General features: G+C 51.7%; 1 protein-coding gene across 2 annotated transcripts in view; it reads left to right on the forward strand.

The window, feature by feature from the left end:
* CRB2 (crumbs cell polarity complex component 2) overlaps positions 1-21,956 on the forward strand; it is a 59,834-nt gene extending 37,878 nt beyond the window's left edge. For both annotated transcript variants that reach the window (XM_081847439.1, XM_081847440.1), the window contains 7 exons: positions 8,556-9,500; positions 9,939-10,501; positions 13,397-13,562; positions 14,524-15,391; positions 16,874-16,990; positions 18,856-18,982; positions 21,211-21,956. In XM_081847439.1, coding sequence (XP_081703565.1) covers positions 8,556-9,500; positions 9,939-10,501; positions 13,397-13,562; positions 14,524-15,391; positions 16,874-16,990; positions 18,856-18,982; positions 21,211-21,438 — 3,014 coding nt within the window. In that variant the 3' untranslated portion in view covers positions 21,439-21,956. The remainder of the gene's footprint in view (positions 1-8,555; positions 9,501-9,938; positions 10,502-13,396; positions 13,563-14,523; positions 15,392-16,873; positions 16,991-18,855; positions 18,983-21,210) is intronic.
* Positions 21,957-24,896: the final 2,940 nt, after the last annotated feature.

Below are 24,896 nucleotides of genomic sequence, written 5' to 3' on the forward strand. Positions count from 1 at the left end.
GGCCTCACTGATGGGGTCCAAAGGAAAGCAGAGCAAGATGATTGGCACCAGGAGTTGCTGGAAGGAAGCATCCTTACGGACTCTGCTCCAGATATCTGTCGTGTTTACTCCTTAGCCTTTTCATCTCCCAAAGATGTCCCACAAGGCAGTGGAGGTTTAGTATTAGAGTTTTCCCGTCTCCTAGGTAGCTCCTCACTTCCTTCTGCAGCACTTGTTGGGTGTAACTAATACAAGTAAGGTAAAGGTAAAGGGACCCCTGACCATTAGGTCCAGTCGTGGCCGACTCTGGGGTTGCGGCGCTCATCTCGCTTTATTGGCCGAGGGATCCGACGTACAGCCTCCGGGTCATGTGGCCAGAAAGACTAAGCTGCTTCTGGTGAACCAGAGCAGCAGACGGAAACCCTGTTTACCCTCCCGCCAGAGTGGTACCTATTTATCTACTTGCACTTTGACGTCCTTTTGAACTGCTAGGTTGGCAGGAGCAGGGACCGAGCAACGGGAGCTCACCCCGTTGCGGGGATTCGAACCGCCGACCTTCTGATCGGCAAGTCCTAGGCTCTGTGGTTTAACCCACAGCGCCACCCGCGTCCCAACTAATACAAGTACAATGAATAACTATAATACAATGGCTGGCGGAAGCTCTCCCAGAATTTCAGGCAAGGCTCCTTCTCACCCGTACCTGGAAATCCCATTGGGAGTTGAACATGGGATGGTCTGCATGAAAAGCAGACACTTTACCCATGAGCTGCGGCCAGACACTCCCGCACACTGCAACCCCTCTCTCTTGCCACCCCCCCCAGCCCCGCCTTGCCCTGCAGGGGAGGTCGCAAGCAAACATTCTTGTCAGCAGTGATAGGAGCCAGCTGGGGAGGTTTAGAGCTGAGATGGATTAGGTGGTTGTGTGCTGGCAGGCTTCCTCTCCAATCCCTTTCCTCCTGCCTGGGACCCAGGAGTGTGCACGCTGCTCTCCCAGCCCAGCTGAGCACTGGCCCCCCTCCTGGCTTCTCCTCCTGAGACCCGCCTGCCCTCCCATGTCAGCAAGGGAGCAGCCATGAATGCCCTGCGGCTTGGCGTCTTCCTGGGTGGAATTTGTCTCTTCCTGGCAGGTAACAGACAGAGGCGCCTCTTTATCCTGCCTGTGTGAGGGAGGGTGCGCAGACTCCAGCCAGGGATGGAAGGCAGCGTGGATGGTCGTACGACTCCCTTGTAGAGGGAAGATGCGGGTTAGCTGTTCAGCTAGCTGGTCTGGCTTTGGGAAAGTTTAGCTCTGGTGTGTGTGGGTGTGTGCGCGCTTGGCTGTGCCTGGAGCGTAGTGTTGTTGTTTCAGGTTCATGCTCTTGCTTCACGCTCAGATGCCCTGGGACGGGCAGGGGTCAGGGTGGAGTGCAGGGGGGGGGGGAGCCCTATTCTCTCTCTCCAGTAGGTAAGGACTGTGGTATGTAGTCCAGCCTCCACCACTTGAAGCAGCAAGAGTTTCTCTCCTTCCAGAACGCGGAGATTGTTTCCTCCTCTCTTGGGGTTGGTGGGGTTGGGTGGGGGCTCCCTTGCCCATGGAAATGGCCAGGGTGAGGTTGGTGCTTATTCCCCTGCTAAGAGATGTAGGATTCTTTAATTAGGCTGAGCTGGGGGTGAGGGGCCTGTGTGACAGGCAGGCTCTGCCCACCCAGAGTCTCACTCCCCTAGCGTGGGACGTTGAGGAATGCAGGGCCAGCGAATTTTTAGCTAAATGCTCATTAATCCAGACCCCTGACACTCCGCATGCAGTCTGTGGCACAGGCACGGGTAGTGGTCCACCTTTTAGGAATGTACATTTGAGAATGGGCTTTTTTATTCTTTGCCATATATCTGTATGGTGTTTGCACTACGGCTGAGACCCGTCATGGATCAGGCCGCAACTGAGTAGAGGATTCCAACCCGGCAGTTGTAGACCAGCAGGCTGGCAGAAAATTGGGGAACCTGTGGTCCTCTGGATGTTGCTAGAATAGAGCTCCCCTCATTCTGATCATTTGCCATGGGGCTGGTGGACTGTGCTGCCCTCCCACCATTTAGAAGTAGCCCCTGGCCCAAAGAAGGTGATTTCCCCCATGCTGTTCCCACCCCCACCCCCCGGCAGGGTCCACAGGAGGTGGCTCAAATATACCTGGCAAGGAGGCTTGCAGCACAAGGGAATGACAGAGCACGTCATTCATTACTCAAGGCACAACTGTGTTGACTGCAAAACCTGCAGCCTTCTAATAGTGCCCTTCTCAAGGTGGTGAGGGTGGCCAGCTTTCCCAAGAGCTCTTCAACTTTTTGCTACAGTTTAGGGGTTCTCCTCCTTTTCTGGCAGAGGAAGAAGGAGAGATTATGGGTTACGTGAAGGCCCGTCCAGCCTTCCTTCTTAATTGAGCATTAACAATGGTATGGGGTGGTAAAGGTTTTGGGACCAGACAGGCTGCTTCCTGCTGAAAGTCTGTGAGTTTTTATATCACAAGTGTCCCAGTTGGGCTTTTTTCAGTCCTGCCGTTGTGGAAGAGTAACACTCTGAATGCCAATAATGCAAAAACATCGGGGGAACATTGCAGAACAACTAACAAAGTGTGAGAATATGTGTGGGTCGTCCAGTATGAACCCACCACGTGTGTACTATTATTGTGTGAAGGACACCTTGCAGAATATACCTGCAAAAAATGAATCAGCCTGGAGGGGGTGAGGTGGCTGCCTTTAGGATTTAGGGGTGCTGCCACAGGCAGAAAGGTTGTGATGGTAAGAATGTGCTCATTTTTATTTTTGCATGGAAAACTCTTTTGCATGGAAAACCCCAGCTTTTGGAAGAGGCCTGAAGTCGTGTGGTTGCACACCAAAGTTTTACCCACTCTGCTTTTAAAGTGAAACCCCCCCCCCAAGAGGATATTTGCCTCCCTCTCTGCAAGAGGCTTCCCAAAACTCCCTCCCTCCCACATGAGTGTAGGTTATTTCCTGGCCTGTACCAGCCAACCTCTGAAAGGCCTAAAGCAAAACCTTCTCATTTCCGGAGAAGGAGAAAGGGGTTGCCTTCCTGAGCCTTTGCTTCAAATGAATATGTAAATACAGGCAAGTCCACAAAGACCTCCTCTACCCCCAAAACTGAAGTATGTAAGAAATGAAGCCAGCGGAGTTGCCTTCTCTTGAGGGACCATGCCTCTTACCAGGACTCAGATAGCATTACTCCTCTTCACTGGCTTAATATATGTGTACAGTTGTGAGTGGTACTCTGTGGAGGGTAATTGTGGGTCACGTCAGGGAGATTACACAACCCCCCTTGTTCCAAAGACTGCATTATTCTCAGAGAGAGAGAGAAAGGGAAAGAGTTGTGAGTTTGGGGAAATTGGTCTGCATGAAGCCTGAGTCCCTTCCTATTTGTGGGGTCCTGGATCCAGAAAGGGTTAAAGCATGGGTTGGCAACCTAAGGCCCGGGGGCCAGATCCGGCCCAATCGCCTTCTCAATCTAGCCCATGGACGGTCTGGGAATCAGCATGTTTTTTTACATGAGTAGAATGTGTCCTTTTATTTAAAATGCACCTCTGAGTTATTTGTGGGGCGTGCCTAGTGTTTTTACATGAGTAGAATGTATGCTTTTATTTAAACTGCATCTCTGAGTTATTTGTGGGGTGTAGGAATTTGTTCATTCCCCCCCCCAAAAAATATATATATAGTCCAGCCCCTCACAAGGTCTGAGGGACAGTGGACCGGCCCCCTGCCAAAAAAGTTTGCTGACCCCTGGGTTAAAGTCTAACAACAACAACAACAACAATTTTATTAATTATACCCCGCCCATTTGGCTGGGTTTCCCCAGCCACTCTGGCAGGCTTTGCATTGTTGAACTGGCTGGCAAGTTCCTTTGTGAAATAATTGACATAGTTGCCATCTAAGCACCATCCTTAGTATAACAAAGGAAGTGGCTTGGGGGGGGGGTGTGTGCAGAGGGTGGGCCCCCTCCTTCAGATGGCTGGTAATGAGAAGACAAAATCCTGAGAGTGTTTGAGCTGAGAACTGGGCTAGAAGCAGCCAGAAGCCATGATTGATTTTGGCTAGAACCACTGACTGGGAGAAGTGAGCTCTTCTGGGGTGTTAAGGCTGTGAGCCCTTCCATTGTAGGCTCAGGTTGTATAGATACAATCATAGATCACAAAGACACCACAGTCTCCGCCAACCCTCATTCCAAGGAAGCTAGACCCTGGGTATGGTGGAGTCTCCTTCTTTGGAGGTCTTTAAGCAGAGGCTTGACAACCATATGTCAGGAGTGCTCTGATGGTGTTTCCTGCTTGGCAGGGGGTTGGACTCGATGGCCCTTGTGGTCTCTTCCAACTCTATGATTCTATGACTCTATGTGCCTGGAAGCCCTGGAACCTCTCACCTATCAGAGATTGGGGTGGTGTGCAACAATATTTTATTTAGGCCAGCCCTCCCCCCGAGCTGATGCCCTCCAGGGCTGGTTTGAGGTGCAGCCCAAACATCTGGAAGGCACCAGCTTAGGGGGAGACTGTTTGAGAGGCTGAGCCCTGCCCAGCTGCCCCACTCATGTCTGAGAATGCTAATTCCTTTGACAACGAAGAACGTAATCTACTGGCAAGTCTTCCTGCACAGACTCATTAAGAGGAAGGGGAGCTGCACCGTGGTGCCAGGCTGCCCCCTCACAAAGCCTGTTCTTACCAGAAGAGCCACCTGCGAAATGGGAATGGTCATGAAGAGTGTGGCACTATGTGCAAGTCCTGCTGCTTCTGTGTGTCACCTAAATGGAGAGTGGCCCTTCGTACGCAGGAATGCACACTCAGCATTGGCAAGAAAGTGAAGTGGAGAGGGGGAGAGATTGTGGCTGCTGCACAAGGAGCATGGATGCTGAGAAGGCAGAGAAGCAGTCTGCCCCATGGAAGCAACCCTTGGCCCAGGGGCCTGAGCCACCCCATCTAAGCACCCCACCCCACTTGTGTGGACAGGAAAAGAAAAGATTAAAGAGGCAAGGAGTAGACAGAGAAGTTCAGACCCTTCTGCCCAGCACAGCACAGAACACTGATGAGGGTGCAAATTCCCCCCTCCCTAGTCATTGGAAGATTAATTTTGTAAGGGGGGGCTTCCTTGGCTGATGTGCACATGTGTGTATGTGTGTGCATGCATGCAAAAGAGCATGCATGTATTCAAGAGTGTGTTGTGACTACATACACTTTTGGATACACCCACCCGAACCGTGTGCCGCCACCCCTACCCCCCCAAGAGAGTTGGCCAAGGGTGAATGCAGATGAGCCCAGTCCTGGCACAGAACCAGTGAGCCAGTGGGAATGAGCTCTGCTGGGCCATTGCTGACTGCACTGTCCCTGAAGGAAGACAGTGTTAGAGAAGAGCTCCTTTTCCAAAGCACCTGTTTGCTTTGTGGGGCTGCGCAGAGTAGCCCTGCAGGCACTGCAGAGGCACCCAGCAGAGACCTGCTCTGATCCACAAACAAAGCTGGAATCAAAACAGCCCAGCCTCCCAGTGGATGAAGACTCCACACTTAATTAGCCACCAGCAGGGGGCTGCCAGTTCACCAGGAGGATTAATTTAGCAGGTGGCCCCATGCGCTCCAGAGGCAACCCAGCAGAAGTCCAGCAGGCAGACAGCTTGGTCCTGGCAAGAATGTGGAGGGAGGAGGCAATTCTTGCCCCTGCCCCAACACACATGCCCTGGCCAAGCCCCTCTTTTCCCCCAAGCCCCAGGGTGGTAAGAAAATGCTAAAATCGTCCACAGTCATGCCCCTTTACTCAGGCCAGCATATAACTGGTGGGGAACTGGCTCCAGCTAAATCCTTTTCTTCCCCACCTCTTGCAGGCTGCCCACCGGTCAGCAACCAAATGGTCATAGTGATGTCAGCTGTCCCATTTACACTCATGTGGTTTGAAATTAACATTGTGTAGGCACAAGTATGGCATTTTGGAGTCCTGGCAACTAGTTGATTGCCAGGGCATCAAAACACTGTGCAAGCCTTTCTGAAAGCACTAAAGACCTACTGGTCTTGTGGTGAGCTGCAGGAGGTGCTTTGTAGCCCTGACAATCAGCTTATTGTTGGCAATTTTTATCAGTTGATTGCCAGAGCTTCAAAGTATAATGCACTGCACAGAGTTTTGCAGGTTGGAAGATTTAGGACAGATAAAAAGAAGTATAAAAAGGTAAAGGGACCCCTGGCCATTAGGTCTAGTTGTCGCCGACTCTGGCGTTGCAGCACTCATCTCGCTTTAGTGGCCGAGGGAGCCGGCGTCCAGCTTCTGGGTCATGTGGCCAGCATGACTAAACCGCTTCTGGCGAACCAGAGCAGCGCACGGAAACGCCGTTTACCTTCCCGCCGGAGCGGTACCTATTTATCTACTTGCACTTTGATGTGCTTTTGAACTGCTAGGTTGGCAGGAGCAGGGACCGAGCAAGAGGAGCTCACCCCGTCGCGGGGATTCGAACTGCCGGCCTTCTGATCAGCAAGTCCTAGGCTCTGTGGTTTAAGAGACACCACCCGTGTCCCTTAAAACCGTGTCTTAAAATCCGTAGTTAAAACCGTGGAACACTCTTGCACAGGAGGCAGTAATGGCCACGAACCTAGATGACTTCAAAAGAGGAATAGAAAAATTCACGGAAGAGGAGAAGGCTATCAGTGGCTCCTGGCCGCAATGACTCTTCTCTGCGTCCACGGCTGAAAGGCAGCAATTCTTCTGAATCCCAGTTGCTGGAAGTCGCAGGAGAGAGTGAGTTTTGGGGCTGGGCTAGAGAAATCAGGGTTCGAATCCCCACACAGTCATGAAGCTCCCTGGGTGATCTTGGGCAGTCACTAACTCACGTACCTCACTAACCTAATGTACTTCAGAATCTGGTTGTGAGGATTAAATGGGGAGGGGGGTGACTACATAGAGCACCTTGAGCTCCTTGGAGGAAAGGTGCGATGAAAAAGTTGAAATAATAACTTCAAAGCACAGCTGTTCCTGATGCCCAGGTCCACCAGCACAATAGGAGCCTGTGCAGCTTCACATAGCCAAATGGTGCCTAGACATTTATTTGCTAGTGCAGGGACTTGCCAAGGCCATTAGATAGCGTTGTTGTTGTTGTTGTTAATTATCGTATTTTTCACTCTATAAGATGCACTTTTGCCCTCCTATATAATAATAATAATAATAATAATAATAATAATAATAATAATAATAATAATAATTTATTATTTGTACCCCGCCCATCTGGCTGGGTTTCCCCAGCCACTCTGGCACTCTGGGCGGCTTCCATAGAAACCAAAAATACACTAAAAGTACTCCTAAAAAGTAAGGGGGAATATGTGTGCGTCTTATGGAGCAAATGCAGGTTGCGCAGCTGTCCCAGAAGCCAGAACAGCAAGAGGGATTGCTGCGCAGCGAAAGCAGATATCCCTCTGGCTTCTGGGATTCAGAATTTTTTTCCCTTCTTTCCCTCCTCCAAAAACTAGGTATGTCTTATGGTTTGGTGCGTCTTATAGAGCGAACAATCCGGTGCCTGCCCTTCACCCTAATGCCCCAGGGTGGGGTATCACATTAAAACACAATATAGAATACAGCCTAAAGCAGCTTATCATCACAAAAATAAGGCCAGGATAGAGAGATGCAATTTCAGCATTCACAGGAAGCTGTATAGTGAAGGTGCAAGGTGCACCTCTCTGGGGGAAGGAGTTCCACAGTTGAGAGGCTGCCACAGAGAAGGCTCTGTCCCAGGCCTCCACTTCCTCTGAATTTCCCAGGGCAGCAGAACTACCAAGAGCTCTCTCTGCTGATCTTAACACTTGAGAGGGTCTGCAAGGAATGAAGTGGCCTCTCAGATATTAGGGGGCCTGCATAGCTTTAGGGCTTTACACACAAATGCACCAGCCCTCTTTCTGTAATAGCTGGCTCCTGAATTTCAAGCAGCATTGAGGAAATTAATCTCCCCCTTCACACTGACATAAGAACAGCTTTGAACCGCACTACCTTCTCTCCATTCTTAGGTGGGAGCATGAAATCCTCAAGCACCCATCTTTGCAAGGGTGGCTATAGTTGCATCCCCAAAGGTTAGCTTGTACACTCTTCCTGCAGTGCTTCCATGTCTGCCTGCAGGGCAAAGGCAGGACCAAATTCCACATTCCTCTCGTGCTCTGGTTCCTCCCAAACCTGCAGGCCAGGCGTAATAATGCCATTAAGTGGAATAATCCAGGCTTTGTTTATCTGTGCAGCTGTCTTGGTGGATTAGTAGGAAGCTGGGTTAGGGGGTTGGAGGGGTAATAGGCCTTCTTAATCAAGGGTTTGCTCTCATTGCCAGCCCACTAGCAAAGAAGGACACCACATCCCTTCTGCCAGGCCTGATTCGTAGCCTCTGTTCACCCCGCTGTAGTGAACCCAGCAGATGCTTTAGCTCCTCTGCTGCAGTGGAAGCAGCAAAGCAAGTGGTGGGCTTGTGAGTCAGGGTTGGGAGTGGTGTCTCTCAGCAAACAGTTCCCACTTCAACTTACCCCTTTCCTTCCTTCCTTCCTTCCTTCCTTCCTTCCTTCCTTCCTTCCTTCCTTCCTTCCTTCTGGTGTACGCCAGGTGTGGAGTGTGCCACTGACATTGACGAGTGCGAAGACCACCCCTGCCAAAACGGAGGAGCCTGTGAAGATGGCATCGCTGACTACATCTGCCATTGCATCCTTGGTCCAAACGGCATTGCTTGGGGTGGGAAGAACTGCTCTGTGGAGCTGACTGGGTGCCAGAACCACAGCTGCCAAAACGAGGCCTTGTGCATCCCCACCTACCAGTCTGAGTCCCACGGCCACCTGTGCCGCTGCCACCCTGGCTTCTATGGCTCCACCTGTTCCACGCCAACCACCTTCTCCTTCACAGCCAGTGTCTACCTCTTCATCAACATGACTGCAGACGACAAGAGTGCCAGGGAGGCGCCAGAGGGGCACCAAGCCAGTGTGGCTCTCCGGTTCCGGACCACCCTCCCCGATGCCATCCTCTTCTACCGAGGCCAGCCAGGAGACCACCTTCTTCTGGAGCTCTCTGGTGGCCTCCTGCGAGTGACACTTTTGATGCGGGACACCCCGTTGTCTTTCACCTTGGAGGCACCGAAGGTGGCCGATGGCCATTGGCACAAGGCAGAAGTCCTGCTGCAGGATTCTCTCGTGCTCAAACTTTGGCATGAAGCCTGTGCTGGGGGTGTCTGTTTGCATAGCAGCCCCATTGGAGAGGGAGCCCCCATTTCATTCCTGCCCTCCTTTTTGCACATATATATTGGAGGAGTTGAAGAGGACTTAACGCCTAATCCAACAAAGAGTTTCCTTGGTTGCTTGGAAGACTTGCAGATTGATTCTAAGGTTGTCTTGCCACAGGAGGTGATCGGACTGAAAGCCCCTGGGTTTGAGCTGGGCTGCGAGAGGACAGAGTGGTGTCACTCCCAGCCCTGTTCACATGGCGGCCAGTGCATTGACCTCTGGGCAGACTTCCACTGTCACTGTGCTCGGCCTTACGAAGGCCGTACATGTGCCTATGGTGAGTAATGAGTGAGATTGCCTGTCGGCCCCTCTGAGAGGGAGGTGGGTTGGCTTGGAAACAATCCTCTGTTTGGGGGAGGTGATGTAGGCCTGGGGTGGAGAGGTTGAAGTTCATGGTTCATGTGCTTGATCTTATGGCAATAGAGGCAATTCTCCTGGGCACCCACTGTAGACCCAACAAAGAGCCACAACAAAGTGCCGCTGGGTGCTCTTCTCCAATGCTCAAGGGCAATTGCACACACAGCAAATTATGGCCATGAAGGTTGCAATTACCAGTGCCTAGGTTCAGCTGTGATCCTTAAGCAGAACCTCAGCCATTTCCAAGGGTCCCAGAGGGATGGTGAATGGGTTGAGACCAGCCTAGTGGTCTCAGAATGGTTTTGTTCTGATGCTCCCTTCAGCTCAGAGTTGCCATGCATTGTTCTTTCTTCCTCAGAGTCTCCTGCAGGAACTTTCAGCCAAGACAACTCCTCAAGCTTTGCTGCCTTTGCAGTTAGCAGCAGTCTCGGGGCAAACTTTAACCTTTCGTTTTTCATCCGAACTCTGAGGCCCAGTGGTCTGGTGACCCAAATCAGCAACCAAAGTGAAGTTTTCCTCACAGTGTATCTGAAGGATGGGCAGCTCCAGCTGGAGGCACCTTCTGCTGCTCCCATTGGGCCAACTGGGCAGCTGGCGGATGGCACCAGGCACTTTGTGGCGCTTTCCTTCCACAATGGTCTTGTTTACACCAGCCTTTTAGGCAGAGAGGAGGAACTGGGAGCCCTGGTGGTGACTCCTCTCTCTCCTGGCTTTGTGGTTCATGTGGGTGGACTCCCGGACCAAGACAGTGCTGCCACATGGGGAGGGCCTTTTAAAGGCTGCCTTCAGGATGTTCGACTCAATGACTGGCAGATGCAGCTTGCCCCTCATCTGGCTGCTAACCACAGTGGCCCAAAAGAGAGGCTTGTGGGGCAAACCACCAACGTTGGTTTCGGATGCACCTCTGATGACACTTGCAAGGTAAGGAGAATGCCAGCAGTTGTCTGTCTCTGCTGAGAATGGTATTATAGTGCAGCCTTTGCAAGTCTGGTGCCCTCCAGATGTTTTGGACTACAATTCACATCAGCATGGAATTGTAGTCCAAAACATCTGGAGGTGACAGCAGGTTGGCAGAGGCCAACTTGTACCTCTGTGAACTGAAGGGCAGAAGGAGGCCTAACGAGCTCTGTGGTGGTTTCCTCAAGTGGCCACCAGCATTCCCTTGCAAGCCCACAAGCAGGATATGCCTCCAGCAGCTGGCAGTTGGAGGTATCCTGCCAGGGAGTCACACCTTGTGAACTATATCAGGGCCATCCAAGCAACCCATGGAACAAATTCCATAGGAGGCGTGTGAAATGGGGTTTACTTTTGCCAGGCAGCAAAGTTATGACATTTCTTTTTGTTTATAGTTTAAAGAGAAGGCAAGAAACCCTGAGGAACACACATGACAGAGGTGTACAAAGTATGTGTGATGTGTAGAGAGCAGATAGAGATGCATTTCTCCTGTCTCAAAACTCTTATGGATGTCCAAGAAAGCCAAATGTTGGAAGATTCAGGACCAACAAAAGCCATTATTTCTTAAACTGTGAACCTCCCACTGCAAGAGGCTGTGATGGTCACCAATTTGGGTGGCTTCAAAAGAGGATGGGACAAATCCATGCAGGAGAATAAGGCTAATCGTTGGCTAGTAGCCATGATGGCTGTGTCCTGCCTCTCCTGTCAGAGGCGGTATGCCTCAGTACCAGTTTCTGGGACAAATCTCAACTGTGGGAGCTGCTGTTGTACTGAGGTTCTGCTTGTGGGATTCCCAGAGGCATCTGCTTGGCCACTTGGAAGTGAGTTCTGCACATTTCTGTCCCAACCAGTGGCGTAGCGTGGGTTGTCAGCACCCGGGGCAAGGCAAGTAATTTGCGCCCCCTAACCCGTGGATTTGCGCCCCCTAACCCGTGGATTTGCCCTAACCCCAGATGTTGCGCCCGGTGCGGCCGGCCCCCCCTGCACCCCCCACGCTACGCCACTGGTCCCAACTACCTGATATAAATGAGTTGTTGAGCGATTGCAAATGGGCTAATGGGTGCATGCAAAGCGGAGCCCAGAAGAATTTGTGCACAATTGCTCTGCCAGTTTCCTCCCCAGCGACAGAGTAGCAAAGGAAGCGACCTTATCTTGAGCCAGACCATCTAGACCAGTGTTGTCTACTGTGGCTGACAGAAGGTCTCCAGGGTTTCAGACAGGTGTCCTTCTTAGCCTTACTTGGAGATGCTGGAGATTGAACTTGGACCTTCTGGATGCAAAGCATGTACTCCGTCTATGGTCTTCCTGCAAGAACAGCAGAGGAAGCCGCTGTTCACTAAGTCTATTTAGCTCAGTGTTGTGGACACAGACTTGCAGTCTCTTTCTAGGGTTTCAGACAGGTGGGCATGCCAAGCCCTACCTGGAGATGCTGAGAAGTTCACTGGGACCTTCTGCATGCAAAGCATCTCCCCCACCTCTTTTTCCATGACACACTTAAGCAAGAGGGGCAGTGAGTCCCTGTTTGCCAGAGGAAAGGCCTGCACAGTAGCTCACGCAGGGCTGTTACCACCACTTCACTGCTGCTCTTGCCTTAGCACTGGCTTGGCATGGAGGTGAATGCCAAGGGGGCTAATAGGATCTCCTTAAATAGCCTTTGCTAACTTGGTTCCCCCCAGTTGTTTTGGACTACAATTTCCATCAACCCCAGCAAACCAGGCTGGTGAAGGGTGGTCTAGAAGCTTACATGTTTCCAGCATTTCCTCCCTATGTTCTTCCTCCTTACGCTGTCAAAGGACCAGGCATTGGGCAGGCAGGAGTAACAGCATTAACCTGGCAAGGTGGAGTATGGACTGTACTTTGCCTCTCTCCTCTATTCAGCATGTGCTCATGGTCTCTCTCTTTGTCCTCATCCAGCTTCTCACTCCCTCGCTTGGCCCTCAGATGAGCATCTTCTGCCACAAGGGCAACTGCATGCATGCATTGAAACCTTTCTGTCTTGAACTGGCTTGGGGCTAAAGGCATCTCTTGCACACACAGAGGTCTAGAAAGAAGGTTTTTTTGGCAGGGGGGAATTTGATCCAGTGCACCACCTACATAGAGACACACAGATGCAGGGGACCCCCCCCCCCCGGCCACCACTTCTCTTTCTCTGTAGTAAGTTACAGAGGGACAATGCTCCATCTTTATGGGGCTTAAAAGCATCCAGCTCATTAGTACAAAGAGAGATTCCCCCAGACTAGATCAATTCCACTCGATAATAACTTGGCCTCAGACCTCTCCTAAAGTACCCAGTGCAAACGAGAAGCCAAGTCCCAGCTTTCCAGTTGTTACAAATGGGGAGGGAGCAGAAAATCTTAGAGATGGTTATCCTGAGCACAGTGCCCTCCCTCACACCACCAAAGCTGCCACCAGAGTCCTGCTTGCAGCAGAAAAGAAAAGCACAAAGAGGCAGACATGGGTGGTGAGAAAGTGAAAATAGCAGAAAAGTCGAGCGTAAGCATGAGAAACTGCCATTTCTCCATGTAGCTCACCATGATCTATGCTGACTGCCAGGGGCTCTGCAGGGTTACAGAGAGGAGGCACTCAGACCCCACCTGGCGATACCAGGGAGAGAACCTGGGACCTCCTAGCACTACCACTGAGCTAGACACCTTCTAGCTAGGGTTGGAAATTCAGTTGCTAGCCATGCATCCCACCGTTTTCATCCAACGGCAACTACGGCTCCCAGGCATTCCTCATCCAAATCTGCTAGCCTTCCCCCTGCCCCTCAGACCCCCAGCAATGCATGTCTCTCCAAAGCAAAAGGAAGAGTGGATCCTGTTCCTCCTCCTCCTCTGACCAGGCTCCTTTCTTGTCTTTCAGTCTGGGCCATGCCTCAATGGCGGCCAGTGCACCGTCACATGGAATGACTTCAGCTGCAGCTGCCCAGCCAACTTCACAGGCAAGCGCTGTCACGAGAGAGTCTGGTGCATGAGTGAGCTGTGTCCTCAAGCCACAACCTGCGTGGATGTCCCTTCCGGCTATGTCTGTAAGCATCATGCAAGGGACAAAGAGAACCTGAAGCAAGAAGCACAAGAGCCTCCCCTTTTCTATCATTCATTTAGAGAATTTATAAGAACATAAGAGTAGCATGCTGGATCAGGCCCAAGGCCCATTTAGTCCAGCATCCTATTTTCACAGTGGCCAACCAGAGGTCTGTAGGACAGCAGGAAGAGTGCAACAGCACTCTCCTTTTCTGCGGTTCCCAACAACAATTCAAAAGCATAATTGCCTCCATCTGCGAAGGTAGAGCCCAGCCATCGTGGCTGGTAACCATCAGTCGCCCTCTCCTCAATGAATTCTGCATAAACCACTTAATACAGAATACATAAGCATAAGAGTATCTGAAACTGCATGAGATAAAACCAATCATAAAACCAATCTGCAAATCACAATAAAGCCCCTAATTGCAGATCATATCAGCTGTGGACTAAAATCTCCCCACCCTTCACAGTGACTAATGCAGGTAAATATCCCTGTTCCACCCATACCTCCTCATCCTTTAAAATGCTCACTGTGGGTGAGAACATGAGAGCCTGCTGGATCAGAGCAGAGGCCCCTCTAGTCCAGCTTCCTGTTCTCAGTGGTGGACCCTTTGCCCCAGCAGGAAGTCCGCAAGCAGGAGATGAGCACAATGCAGCCCTTCTCACTTGTGATTCTGAGCAGCGGGTGTTTAGAGGCACACTGCCTTCAACAGACCACAGATTTGCCATGGAAGTTTGTTTTAGGGGGCAACACATCCTTCTTTAGTGGCCTCATGTCATGAAAGTGGTGGCTAGGATTGGCACCAAGAGAGATATAGACAGTGATGCTCCTCAGTACACAGGGATAGTCAGTGTTGCTCTCTCTTGGAAGATACCTTCAAATGGGGATCCTTGTTATTTTCATTGGAGCCCCCCCCCCCAGACCTGCCTCCTCTGACTGCCATGTTCACCTTCTCCTCCTTGCAGGTCTGGCCACGGCCACGTTCCGTGAGCGTGACGCAGTTGAATTCACAGCCAACGCATCCATCACCAGAGCCCTCCATAGCCTCCGCCTGGACTTCAGAACAAGGGACCAAGACAGCATCTTGCTGCGGGCCGTGGTGGCTGTGGATTCCCTCCTGGTGGCCATCCAGAACTCCTCTCTGCTGGTAGAGATCAGGAGTGGGAACGGCGTTGAGGGGGCAAACCTCCTCAGCCCGGTGCCAGTCTCAGATGGCGCCTGGCACACGCTTTCGCTGTCCATGGAAGATCCCTTGGCTCTCTCGTCAAGATGGCACCTTTGTCTGGATGGGTCCGTCAACACAACCCTCCAGGGCAATGCTGGGAACCTGGACTTCCTGAAGAGCAACGCACTCATTGTCCTGGCTGAAAACTTCACCGGCTGCCTTGGGCACGCAGATGTGGGTGGAGTGCTTCTGCCACTGGCTGTCCCCACCGCGTACCCACAGCCAGAACAGTTCCTGCAGACAAACAGCCGGGCAACCCTTCTTGGCTGCCAGGGGCAAGACGTCTGTGCCTCCAGCCCGTGCCTCCACCAGGGCACCTGTCAGGACCTCTTCAACACCTTCAGCTGCGCCTGCAGCCCTGGGTGGGAGGGGCCTCTGTGCGAGGCCAACGTTGACGACTGCAAGTCCAGCCCCTGCCTCCACGGCCTGTGCATAGATGAAGTGGCTGATTTCCAGTGCAACTGCGAGAAGGGCTACATTGGGAAGCGCTGCCACATTAACGTGGACGACTGCATTAGGCACCAGTGCCAGAATGGTGGGACCTGTGTGGATGGGGTCTACAGCTACTCCTGCAAGTGTCCCCCACAGTACACAGGCCCTCACTGCGAGTAGGTGTCCCCCCGACCCCTGACCCCTAAGGATGCTGCTGGAGGGAGCAGAGCTTCCAGGGATGGTCCTGGGAAGATTAGCCTGAAGCAAGCTGTTTGTTTGTTTCTCTGTTTTTATTTATATTTAAACACAATTACCAAGCAAATTGCTGTCTTCCAGGGCAAATGTGCAGATGTTGAGTTTTGCATGCAGTCATCCACACGGCATCAAAACAGACTTTTGGGAAATCTTCTATGCTGCAGATTAAGCTCGCGTCCACAGGGCATACACTTCAATCTAGAGCATTAAGATAATTTTTCGTAGTGGCTGCTGCAATTGAGACAGAAGGGAGATTACTGCACTACAGTTAATAACCAATACACTGTTTCTTTACTGATGCCTTTTGCACGCTACTCCACAGCAAAACATTCCCTAAGCAGCTCGTGATAAACAAGAAAAAGAAAACCTTAAATCAAAACAAGAAACCATTAAAAGACGAGAGAGACCTGGCATGTTTAGGAAGCAGGCTTATAGCGTGGAAAAGTTCCATTTCTTTCAGTAATTCAATTTAAAAGGTGAAACTAATATATGAGATCGACTCATGACATGCAAAGTGAGATCTGCTTCTACTTCTCCGAGGTCCAATCTTGCTCCATTTGCAATCCTTGTTTTGCTGATTTCACTGAATATTCTAATATTCTGAGATGGTTCATTTCATCAGCTGTACGCCATGATCATCACAATTGTAACAAATCAAGGCTTGACCTGTCTCACTTGGCATTTCATGAGTCAATCTCATACATTAATTTCACCTTTTAAGTTGAATTACTGAAAGAAAGGAACTTTTCCGCTATATTCTAATTTTTCGAGTTTCACCTGTAGTTTAGCCTGACTGGTGGAGTCTCTCTGGGGCTCCAGGCAAGAGTCTCTCCCACCCCTACCTGGAGGTGACAGTGGGGGTTGAACCCGAGACCTTCAGCATGCAAAGCAGGTGCTCAGTCACTGAGCTGAAGCCCTTTGAGTTGCAGTGAAACGGGACCTGCTTCACCTCCAAAATGCAGAGCAGAGGTCTGGATTGCCCAAGTCTCTCCAGTAGCCTGGGTGGACCAAGAGGCCCCTGCCTGGCACTGAAAGGGCTGTGAAGCTGGTGCCAGGAACTGAGCTTCCCTGGGAAGAGAGAAGCCTTGCCTGCCTCACTGCATTTGGCCTCTGGAAGGACCTTGCGGGGTCAGACAGATGCAGATGGGACGTGGCGGCCTCTTGGGTAGTCCCGTCCCAAGCCTTCCTGGGTATCAGGGCAGGGGCGGCCAATCACAGCCCCGGGGTCAAAGTGGGTGTGGCCAAAGTGCATCTATTTCTTGTATCTATTACAAGTGCAGATGTGCCGGCACTGCCAGTGTTTGTTTTGATTTCGTTAAAAGTCACTCCCCCTTTTAAACAAACTTAGAAAATGTATGCTGTATGTATGCTTACAATCTTCTCCTTCTCCTTCTCCCAACCAGGTGGCCGTACCCACCTGAGCAATGCGGGAAGAACTTCACCTGCCTGAATGGCGGCAAGTGCATGAGTGGCGTCTGGGGAGCCAACTGCACCTGCAAGCCAGGCTACACAGGCAGAAGGTAGGACCAGAGTTCCCCATTGCAGGCCAGGCCAGTGGCCCAAGGAGCCCAGCAACTGGTTTCTTCAAAAGAGCAGCTTGGCTGTTTTCACAGAATGCATTCTCATTGTATTACCCTTTAAAAACAATCCTCTATGTATCCAAATAATATCTATATAATACTGAGTTTACAACTGCATAGGTAAAGGTAAAGGGACCCCTGACTATTAGGTCCAGTTGTGACTGACTCTGGGGTTGCGGCGCTCATCTCGCTCTATAGGCCGAGGGAGCCGGCGTGCAGCTTCCAGGTCATGTGGCCAGCATGACTAAGCCGCTTCTGGCGAACCATAGCAGCCCACAGAAACGCCGTTTACCTTCCCACCAGAGTGGTACCTATTGATGTACTTGCACTTTGACGTGCTTTCAAACTGCTAGGTTGGCAGGAGCAGGGACAGAGCAATGGGAGCTCAGCCTGTTGCGAGGATTCGAACCGCTGACCTTCTGATCGGCAAGTCCTAGGCTCTGTGGTTTAACCCACAGCCCCACCCACATCCCACCTACAACTGCATACAGAATATCAAAAGGCAATGGAAACCAGAAATTCCCAACAACCTCATTTCAGTGAGGAGTCTCTCTCGTTCCTGCAAATAGGCTATAGCTTCTGATTCCTTACAGCAGAGGTTTTCAACCTTTTTGAGTCCATGGCTCCCTTGACCACCTCCATTCTTTCTGGGGCTCCCCTGTGGGGCTCAGGAGCCCAGTTACGTCCCCCCTTCCCTGAACAGCTGGCAGCCCCTCACCCCTTTTTGAACACCCTCCCTTGTGGAGTGTTCCCTCAGCCTCCTCTCCCCCCCCTCCCTGGGAGTCCTCTGGGCAGCTGCTGTCCCTGGTCTCTGAGCGGGCCCCCCCTGCCCCAAAGAGAGATGGCTCCTTACACTGCCCCACAGGGGCTGGCGAAGCACCCCATGGCCACCCAAAGGTGCACCATTCGCCTGGGGAGCTTATAGCCAGGGCTGCTGCGACAAACAGCTGCGCAAGCCTTGGGTAGACAGAGAGGCAAGAGGGCATCAGAGGAGGGAGGGAAGGAAGGAAAGAGGGACAGAGGCCAGGGTTGCCCACCGCACCCCTGACCATCCTTCAAGGCACCCCAGGGGGCCATGGCACACTGGTTGAAAACCACTGCCTTAGAGGAAATATCTTTATCAGACCTCACTTTCAATCAATGCTCTGGTTCACCAAAGATCATTGAGAAATAGGTGCAATTCACACTTACTCAGTCTTCCTTTATAGAAAATTTGCTTTTGGGTACCAAACTGTGCTTCTATATAAAATGCAAGCTGCTTGAAAGTCTCCACAAGACTAAGGAGGTGGTTATAAATCTGTATGAGTGCAGTATAGATACTATTTGGATATATTTGGGTCTCTTTGTTGTGTGTAGAGACTATTGCCATGAGAGACTGACACAAAGCACACAGTTGGCCTGTCCTTATTGCACCAAGAAGCGCAAACCACCGTAAGATGCAGTTGACCAGTAAGCCAGCTGGACCTGTGGGAGGGCTGGAGCCCACAGATGGAAGCAAGCAGGAAGTGGGAAACTGACCAAACAGCAGGCAGACCTTTTAAGCTTTTGGTGCCTTTAAGGAAAAGAGACCTCTGGCTGTTTCTAAGCAGGCACTGCTGAGAGTGCAAAGCCCACCATGGCAGCTGAGTCTTCCACCCTTGCAGTACAGTTAGCTTGCACCTGGAGGAAAGCCTCTCCCAGCTTGCTAAGTTCACCCACTGAAGAGGCAGAGCCCCAAACCAACCCCTCACCTCACCTCCAGGTGCCTATTGCAACGCCAACATTTCTTTTGGGTTGAGGCTGACTCTTGCCAATTTCTTTTGCAGATGCCAGGTCAACATCAATGACTGCGACCCCAATCCCTGCCAGAATGGGGGGACCTGCCAGGATTCCGTAAACCGGTATCGATGTGTGTGCAGTGCCAGCTACACTGGAGAGCGATGCGACATTGACGTAAGGCAATGCTTCCTGTGCGTAGTGGTGGCTCGGGCTTTGGTCTCTTAAAGCTAAGGCAGTTTGGCCAAGAGGGAAAGGAACTGTTTAAAAATCCTGGTGGGATTCAGAGGCAGGCTGGGAGGGTGGGGGGCGCTGGGTCTCCTCCCCACAACTCTCGCACCAGGAGAGTTCAGCATTTGCACTCAGTACTTATTTTAAACATCGGGCCAAAATGCTCTCTCTCTGTCCTTGGAGGTTTGAAGCAGAGGTTCAATAGTCAACTGTCTTCTATTATTTAGCCTTGCAGGGGGTTAGACTAGATCAGTGTTTCCCAACCTTGTGCCTCCAGCTGTTTTTGAACTACAACTCCCATCATCCCTGACTAGCAAGACCAGTGGCAAGGGATGATGGGAATTGTAGTCCAAAAACAGCTGGAGGCACAAGGTTGGGAAACACTGGACTAGATGACCCTCAGGACCCTTCTATGAAAATGCAATCAAATAACTCCCATTAGCAAAATTTTTGGATGGTTGTGGAATTCATAAAGTTTTAAGTATTATTGGGAGGGGGGCATAGGTCAGTGATGAAGTGTGAGGGAACAGGGTCCCCAGGAGGTGAAGAGGGACAGAGAGGCACAGTGTCTGCCAAGTGCCCTGAGGAGAGGGGTCTGTGCCTGTATGTGTTGAGGGCCAGGAAATCTATATGAATTTTAAAATAAGGCCAAGAATACCCTAACCGAGCCTGCTGTTTGCTTGTGGTGGGAGAGAAGTGCTTGATGCTTTGCTCAGCAGACAGGGGAATAAGTCTGTGTTGGGTGGGCTTCTCCTCGCCGGCCCTGCATGCTCCTCCTTGCATGGAATGTGGTTGCATGTGGGTGACTGGGGACCGGTAACATACTAACCTTGACTGCATGAACCTGCCCTTAATGCCATTGCATGTCTGCAGGGGAGACAGGCTCTCTGCTGTTGCTGTTGCAGCTGTGCCTCCTCCGGCTGATGCTTCTAAACAACCCCTTTGTTTAGAAGCCTTTGCATGCCTGAGTCTGAGGCAGCAGCCCCACTGCCTCCAGGGGTCTTGGCGCTGGTCCTTCCCGTGGGCTTCCTGCATGCTGATGCTTGCTCTGCTGCCTCTTCTCTTTCATTTCTAGACCACAACTACCCTGTGTGTCTGGCTCTGAACAGCGCACCCTCTGCAGCCTGCCCCTTCGCCCCATTGTGATGCTGTCTGGTGGGACAGAGCCTCATGAAATCTGACACAGAACATGCTCCACCTTGTTAAGTGCAGCAGATAAAAGGTTTTGAGCTGCAATCTGCTGGCCCCACGCCAGGGTGGAGAAGCTGCTTGCTTAAACTGCCCTCTGATATAGCCAAACCCTATTCCAATTGCACAACATATCTGATATATCCAATTGCAAGGCTTAGGAGCTCAAAATCCACCCAATTACCTGCTTACAAATCTCCCTCCCGGTTTCTCTCTGGGAAGGTAGCGGTGGCTTGGCCAGCAAGCGTCTTAGCTGCTGAGCTGACACACTGCTGTTTTTAGTAAGGCTTACGCTAATCTTGTGTCCCCGAAACAGTTCTGTGAGTAAGCTCTGAGCTGTAGGTAGCTGCTTTTCCTGTACTGCTGTGGACAGCATCTGCATGCAAGTTCCCTGGCTGAGGATGCATTAGCCGGACTGCCACCCTGGAAGGGGACCAGACATTGATAAGGTGTGCATGTTGTGAGATTAGATTTCTTCCTGCTGATCTGGAGAAAATCTTGCACAGGCAATTGGTGCTTCCTACTAACCACCCTGCTCAACACTCGTAACAGGAACAGGAAAGTGTTCCCATATGACAAAGGAGCACTCTTGCCTCTCGAGGGCAGAGGCTACCATACTCCCCACACCTGCTTCTGTGCATGGTTGATGTTTGGGGCTGCATGTCCTTTCTAGCCACACTTGTGATAGGTCAGAGCTGCACGCTGCTAGCATTTTTGAATTGGCAGGGACTGAAGCCAATTGGATCCTAGCTATGCCTCCCTCCTAGAGGGAGTTCTAGTGCCTGCTTTCTGCAGCCAGAAATCCAGCCCCTTTCTCCATATCCCTGACTACTGACATTTTGTTCCTGAGCCTTGGCCTACTTTTAACACTGACCTGGGGGACAGCATGCACCCCTTCCTTTCCCTCTCAAGTGCCACACAGCTGCCAAGCGACTCCCCCACTGCCCGCCAAAGGCTCATTCTTTTTCCATTAATTTCTCTTGCAGAGGGGGACTCCAGGTGCTCTCTTCCCATTCCCATTAATTGAAGTAGCGGTGCCAGTAGCCTGTGGTTGCTTGCTGCTACTCATTATTATCTTCGTGCTTATGATCCTCACGGCCCGGAAGAGGCGCCAGTCTGAGGGGACCTACAGCCCAAGCCAGCAGGAGGTGGCAGGAGCTCGCCTGGAGATGGACAGTGTGCTCAAGGTGCCGCCGGAGGAGCGCTTAATATAGGCCCTGCTCTAGTGAGGCAAAGGGCTGCCTTGGCAAGGCTGGCACTGAGGTGCTGGGCTTGTCCCGGGCTGTGCACCTGCTCGCCCACCTCACCAAGCTCCTTAAGCGCAGTGGAGTTGCAAGCGCGTGAGTGGCTGGGCCACAGGTGCACCTGGGAATGCCCGAGGCTCCCCAGCCCACTCTCTGTGGCTCTTTCCCAGAGGCAGCAGTTAGGCATCACCCTTGCCCCCTTCCCCGTCCATCCCTCGGCTCAAGGAGGAGCCTCCCTTGCAAAATGCTGTTCTCACAGACAGAACTGCAGGCTCCCTCTGCCCGATTATGCCGAGGGGGGGGGGGGCGCTTTCCCAAGACCAGCACCAACACCAGCCAACCTTCAACAGAAACAGCACCTCCGATCTTGCCTCCCTGTCAGACATGGCTCCAAGGGGTGGAGAGACTTCTCAGAAGCCACTGAGAACATTTGCACAAACCAACTCGTTTTATAAAACAGCCCCCTTTGGGGGTGGACTCTCTTGACATTCCCACAGGTACCATTTCTTGGTGGTGCTAGTGATGGAGATGGTGAATGTTTGTGTGTGCTTATTCAGTTCTTCTTGCCAAATGGTGTGGGAGGCCGTAGGATGGAAAAGGGTTTGTGGCCCCTTAAGGACTCAGTAATGGCAGAAGCCAGGTGCAGTGAAAAAGCAGCAACAGAGCCTGCATACGGACATGTGGGGGGCAGGTCCTCTCTCTCTCTCTCCCTTCCTGCCCACCCACCCACTTGAGATTGAGACTCATTAATAGCCCTCTGGCTCCCATGCTGCTGCCACCATCTCAAGTGGTAACTGTAAAGCTGCTTGGTTGGCTTCCTGGCTCAGGGATGCTCACCTGTAGATTACCAAGGGATGTACAGAACCTGCCCAGTGATTGCAGGGTTTCACCTTGTCTGAAATGCCACTGCATCTTGTTCCACCACAGCGACCAGCTTGGGCCCAAGTCAGCAGCTCCACGCTGGTAGGCACCGTGGGAGCAGCTGGGGGCGCAGTGCTTATCACCCTCTTCGGCCTCTCCATGGTTGCCATGAAGAAGAGGAGGGCCACCCAAGGAACATACAGCCCCAGCCGGCAGGAGAAGGATGGGGCTCGAGTGGAAATGTGGAACGTCATCAAGCTGCCACCACTGGAGCGGCTGATCTGAATGCCAAGGAGGTGGCGGCTGTGTGCCCATGAACTCAAGACTGCAGCGACTCACTCCCCATGGCGCTTCTCAGGTGCGGCTTCATCTGATCCCTCCTTGCAGCATAACTAACAGGCAAGAGAGTCAGATTCCCTGTTGCTCCACTGGGCCTTCTGCGCTGGGCCGACATGTATTCGGTGAATGGTTAGCTAGCGGCGGAAGAACACAGTGGGGAGTGTTTCAGGGGCCGAAGTCCTGCTGCCTGCCTGACCAGAAGCACCTGATGCCTGCGCTGTTTGTCTACGTACAGGGAGAAGCTGAGCAAAATTCAGGGTTAGGAACTCAGCACAAACCTTGCATTGGTCATTAGTCAAACAGTGGCATGGAGACAGAACAGGGTTGGATGAAGACTGGGAGCAAGCCCTTCTGTGCTTGTTCTAATACCACACACATCTCCAGAATCCAGTGATAAGCAGAGCCTTCCCTTTGCTAGAACACCAGGGTATCCATCCCTACTTGCTGAGGCATTACCAGAACTAATACTCCAATGAACTGCAGCTGATTGCCAAGGATGAACCGCAATGCAGTGGCCTACGGTGCCTTGTGAACAAGATACCCCAGACAGTATTAAAACTGGAAGGGCGGGTGGGGCCTCCCTGTCCCCCCTCCTTCCAGAGACAGCTCCCGTTTTTGTTGCACAAAGTAAGAGCCCCCAACCAAGAGCATTCTCTTTCCTTGGTGTCACAAGGCCATTGCTTTGAAAATCCCCTTTCATCTCCCAAGGTGGGAAACTTGCAGGTTTTGTTCATTTTCAGTTTGTCCTAGTTACACTCTTGTCCTTGTATTTCCTTGCCAAGAATGAGAACAGTTTAAAAAGAAAAAGAGCAATAAAAGCAGATATTATGTACAACAATCAGCCAAAACAAAGAAAATAGCAGCTACAAACTGAGCGTGAGGCATCTTGCTTGCAGGACACTGAATCAGTTAAGGCAGGGTAAAGATCCTGGGGCTCTTCACGTCCCCCTTGACTCCAGGTCCCCCCCCCGACTCCTGGTCATACTGGCTGGGGCTAATGCGAGCCAGAAACTCCACAAAAGCAGGAGGAGGGCCTCAGGAGCCTAGAGTTGGCACTTTTAGTCAGGCAAAATAAAGGACAGGTCGAGGAAAATACGGGACAGGTGGGGGCGCAGGGAATTGGGGGTTAAAAATTACCTGGTGCAGAAATGACTTAAAAGCAATCCATTAGAATGTCACATGGGGGTTAGTGTTTTATTCAATGAAAAAATGGGAGGGGGGGCCTCTCACTTTCTGACTCATGAGTCTCCGTCTCTGACCCTTCTGCCTCTGCCCATGCAAAACCCCTCTTTCCCCCAGTCTCCACCAGGGCTGTGCAACGCCCCTTTTCCAAGTCTGCCCTCTCCGTCCTTTCTGCACTCTTCTGCACTGGACCAGACCCCCTCTGCCTTCTGAGAAAAACCCTCTCTCAAGCTCTTCCTCCCGCCCCCCAGCCCATGACGACTCCCTCTCAGCTCTCTTCCTCATGGACCCACCCTCTGCCACCACCAACACAAGCTCAGGCTCTCGCTCTGCTCCCACCAGACCCAACCTCTGTTTTGAGCTCGAATCTATGAAAAAGTCATCGTGTTTGAAGACCAAACTACATACTGCTGCACTGCAGGCGGTTGGACTAGATGATCCCTTCCAAATCTACAATTCTATGTGCTAAAGGACAGGCGACACTTTTCTCCAAAAATAACTAAATGGATGATCCCATTTTTCTGGAGATGGGCGGCAACCCTACAGGAGCCCCCATTCTTTAGTTGGGGGCCATACAAGAGCAGGAGTCACTCTCTGCACCCCAACTGAACAAAATGAGGATGTGATTGGCAGGTGCTGCTGCATGGGCAGGCAGAAGCACTGGGCAAGGGGTGGCAAATCCTTATCCTGAAGAGGGAGCAGACAGTGGTCAGGTTGAGGAATGTGGGAACCTGTCAGATCAAAGTTTCATCTTGCTCAGAATTGTCCACCCTGATTTGCAGCAACTCCTGAATTTTTTTTTGTGGGTGGGAGGCAGTGGCCATTCCCAGTCCTATCTGGAAATGCCAGGGAGTGGACCTGGGGAAACTTCTGTAACAAAGCATGGGCTCTACAACTAACCTCTCCAACTCCCATCCCTGTGGAGCGCAAGGGGAAAGTATGGCCTGCAGCACTAGCTACCAGAAAAGGTGGGAGAGCCGTGCTCCAGCTCAACGCTCCAGAGCAAGAGGAGGGAGGGATGCTGCTCAGATGAGGACAGCCATCCA

Source organism: Podarcis erhardii (assembly GCF_964252035.2).
Source record: "Podarcis erhardii genome assembly, chromosome: Z".
Taxonomy (NCBI): Eukaryota; Metazoa; Chordata; class Lepidosauria; order Squamata; family Lacertidae; genus Podarcis; species Podarcis erhardii.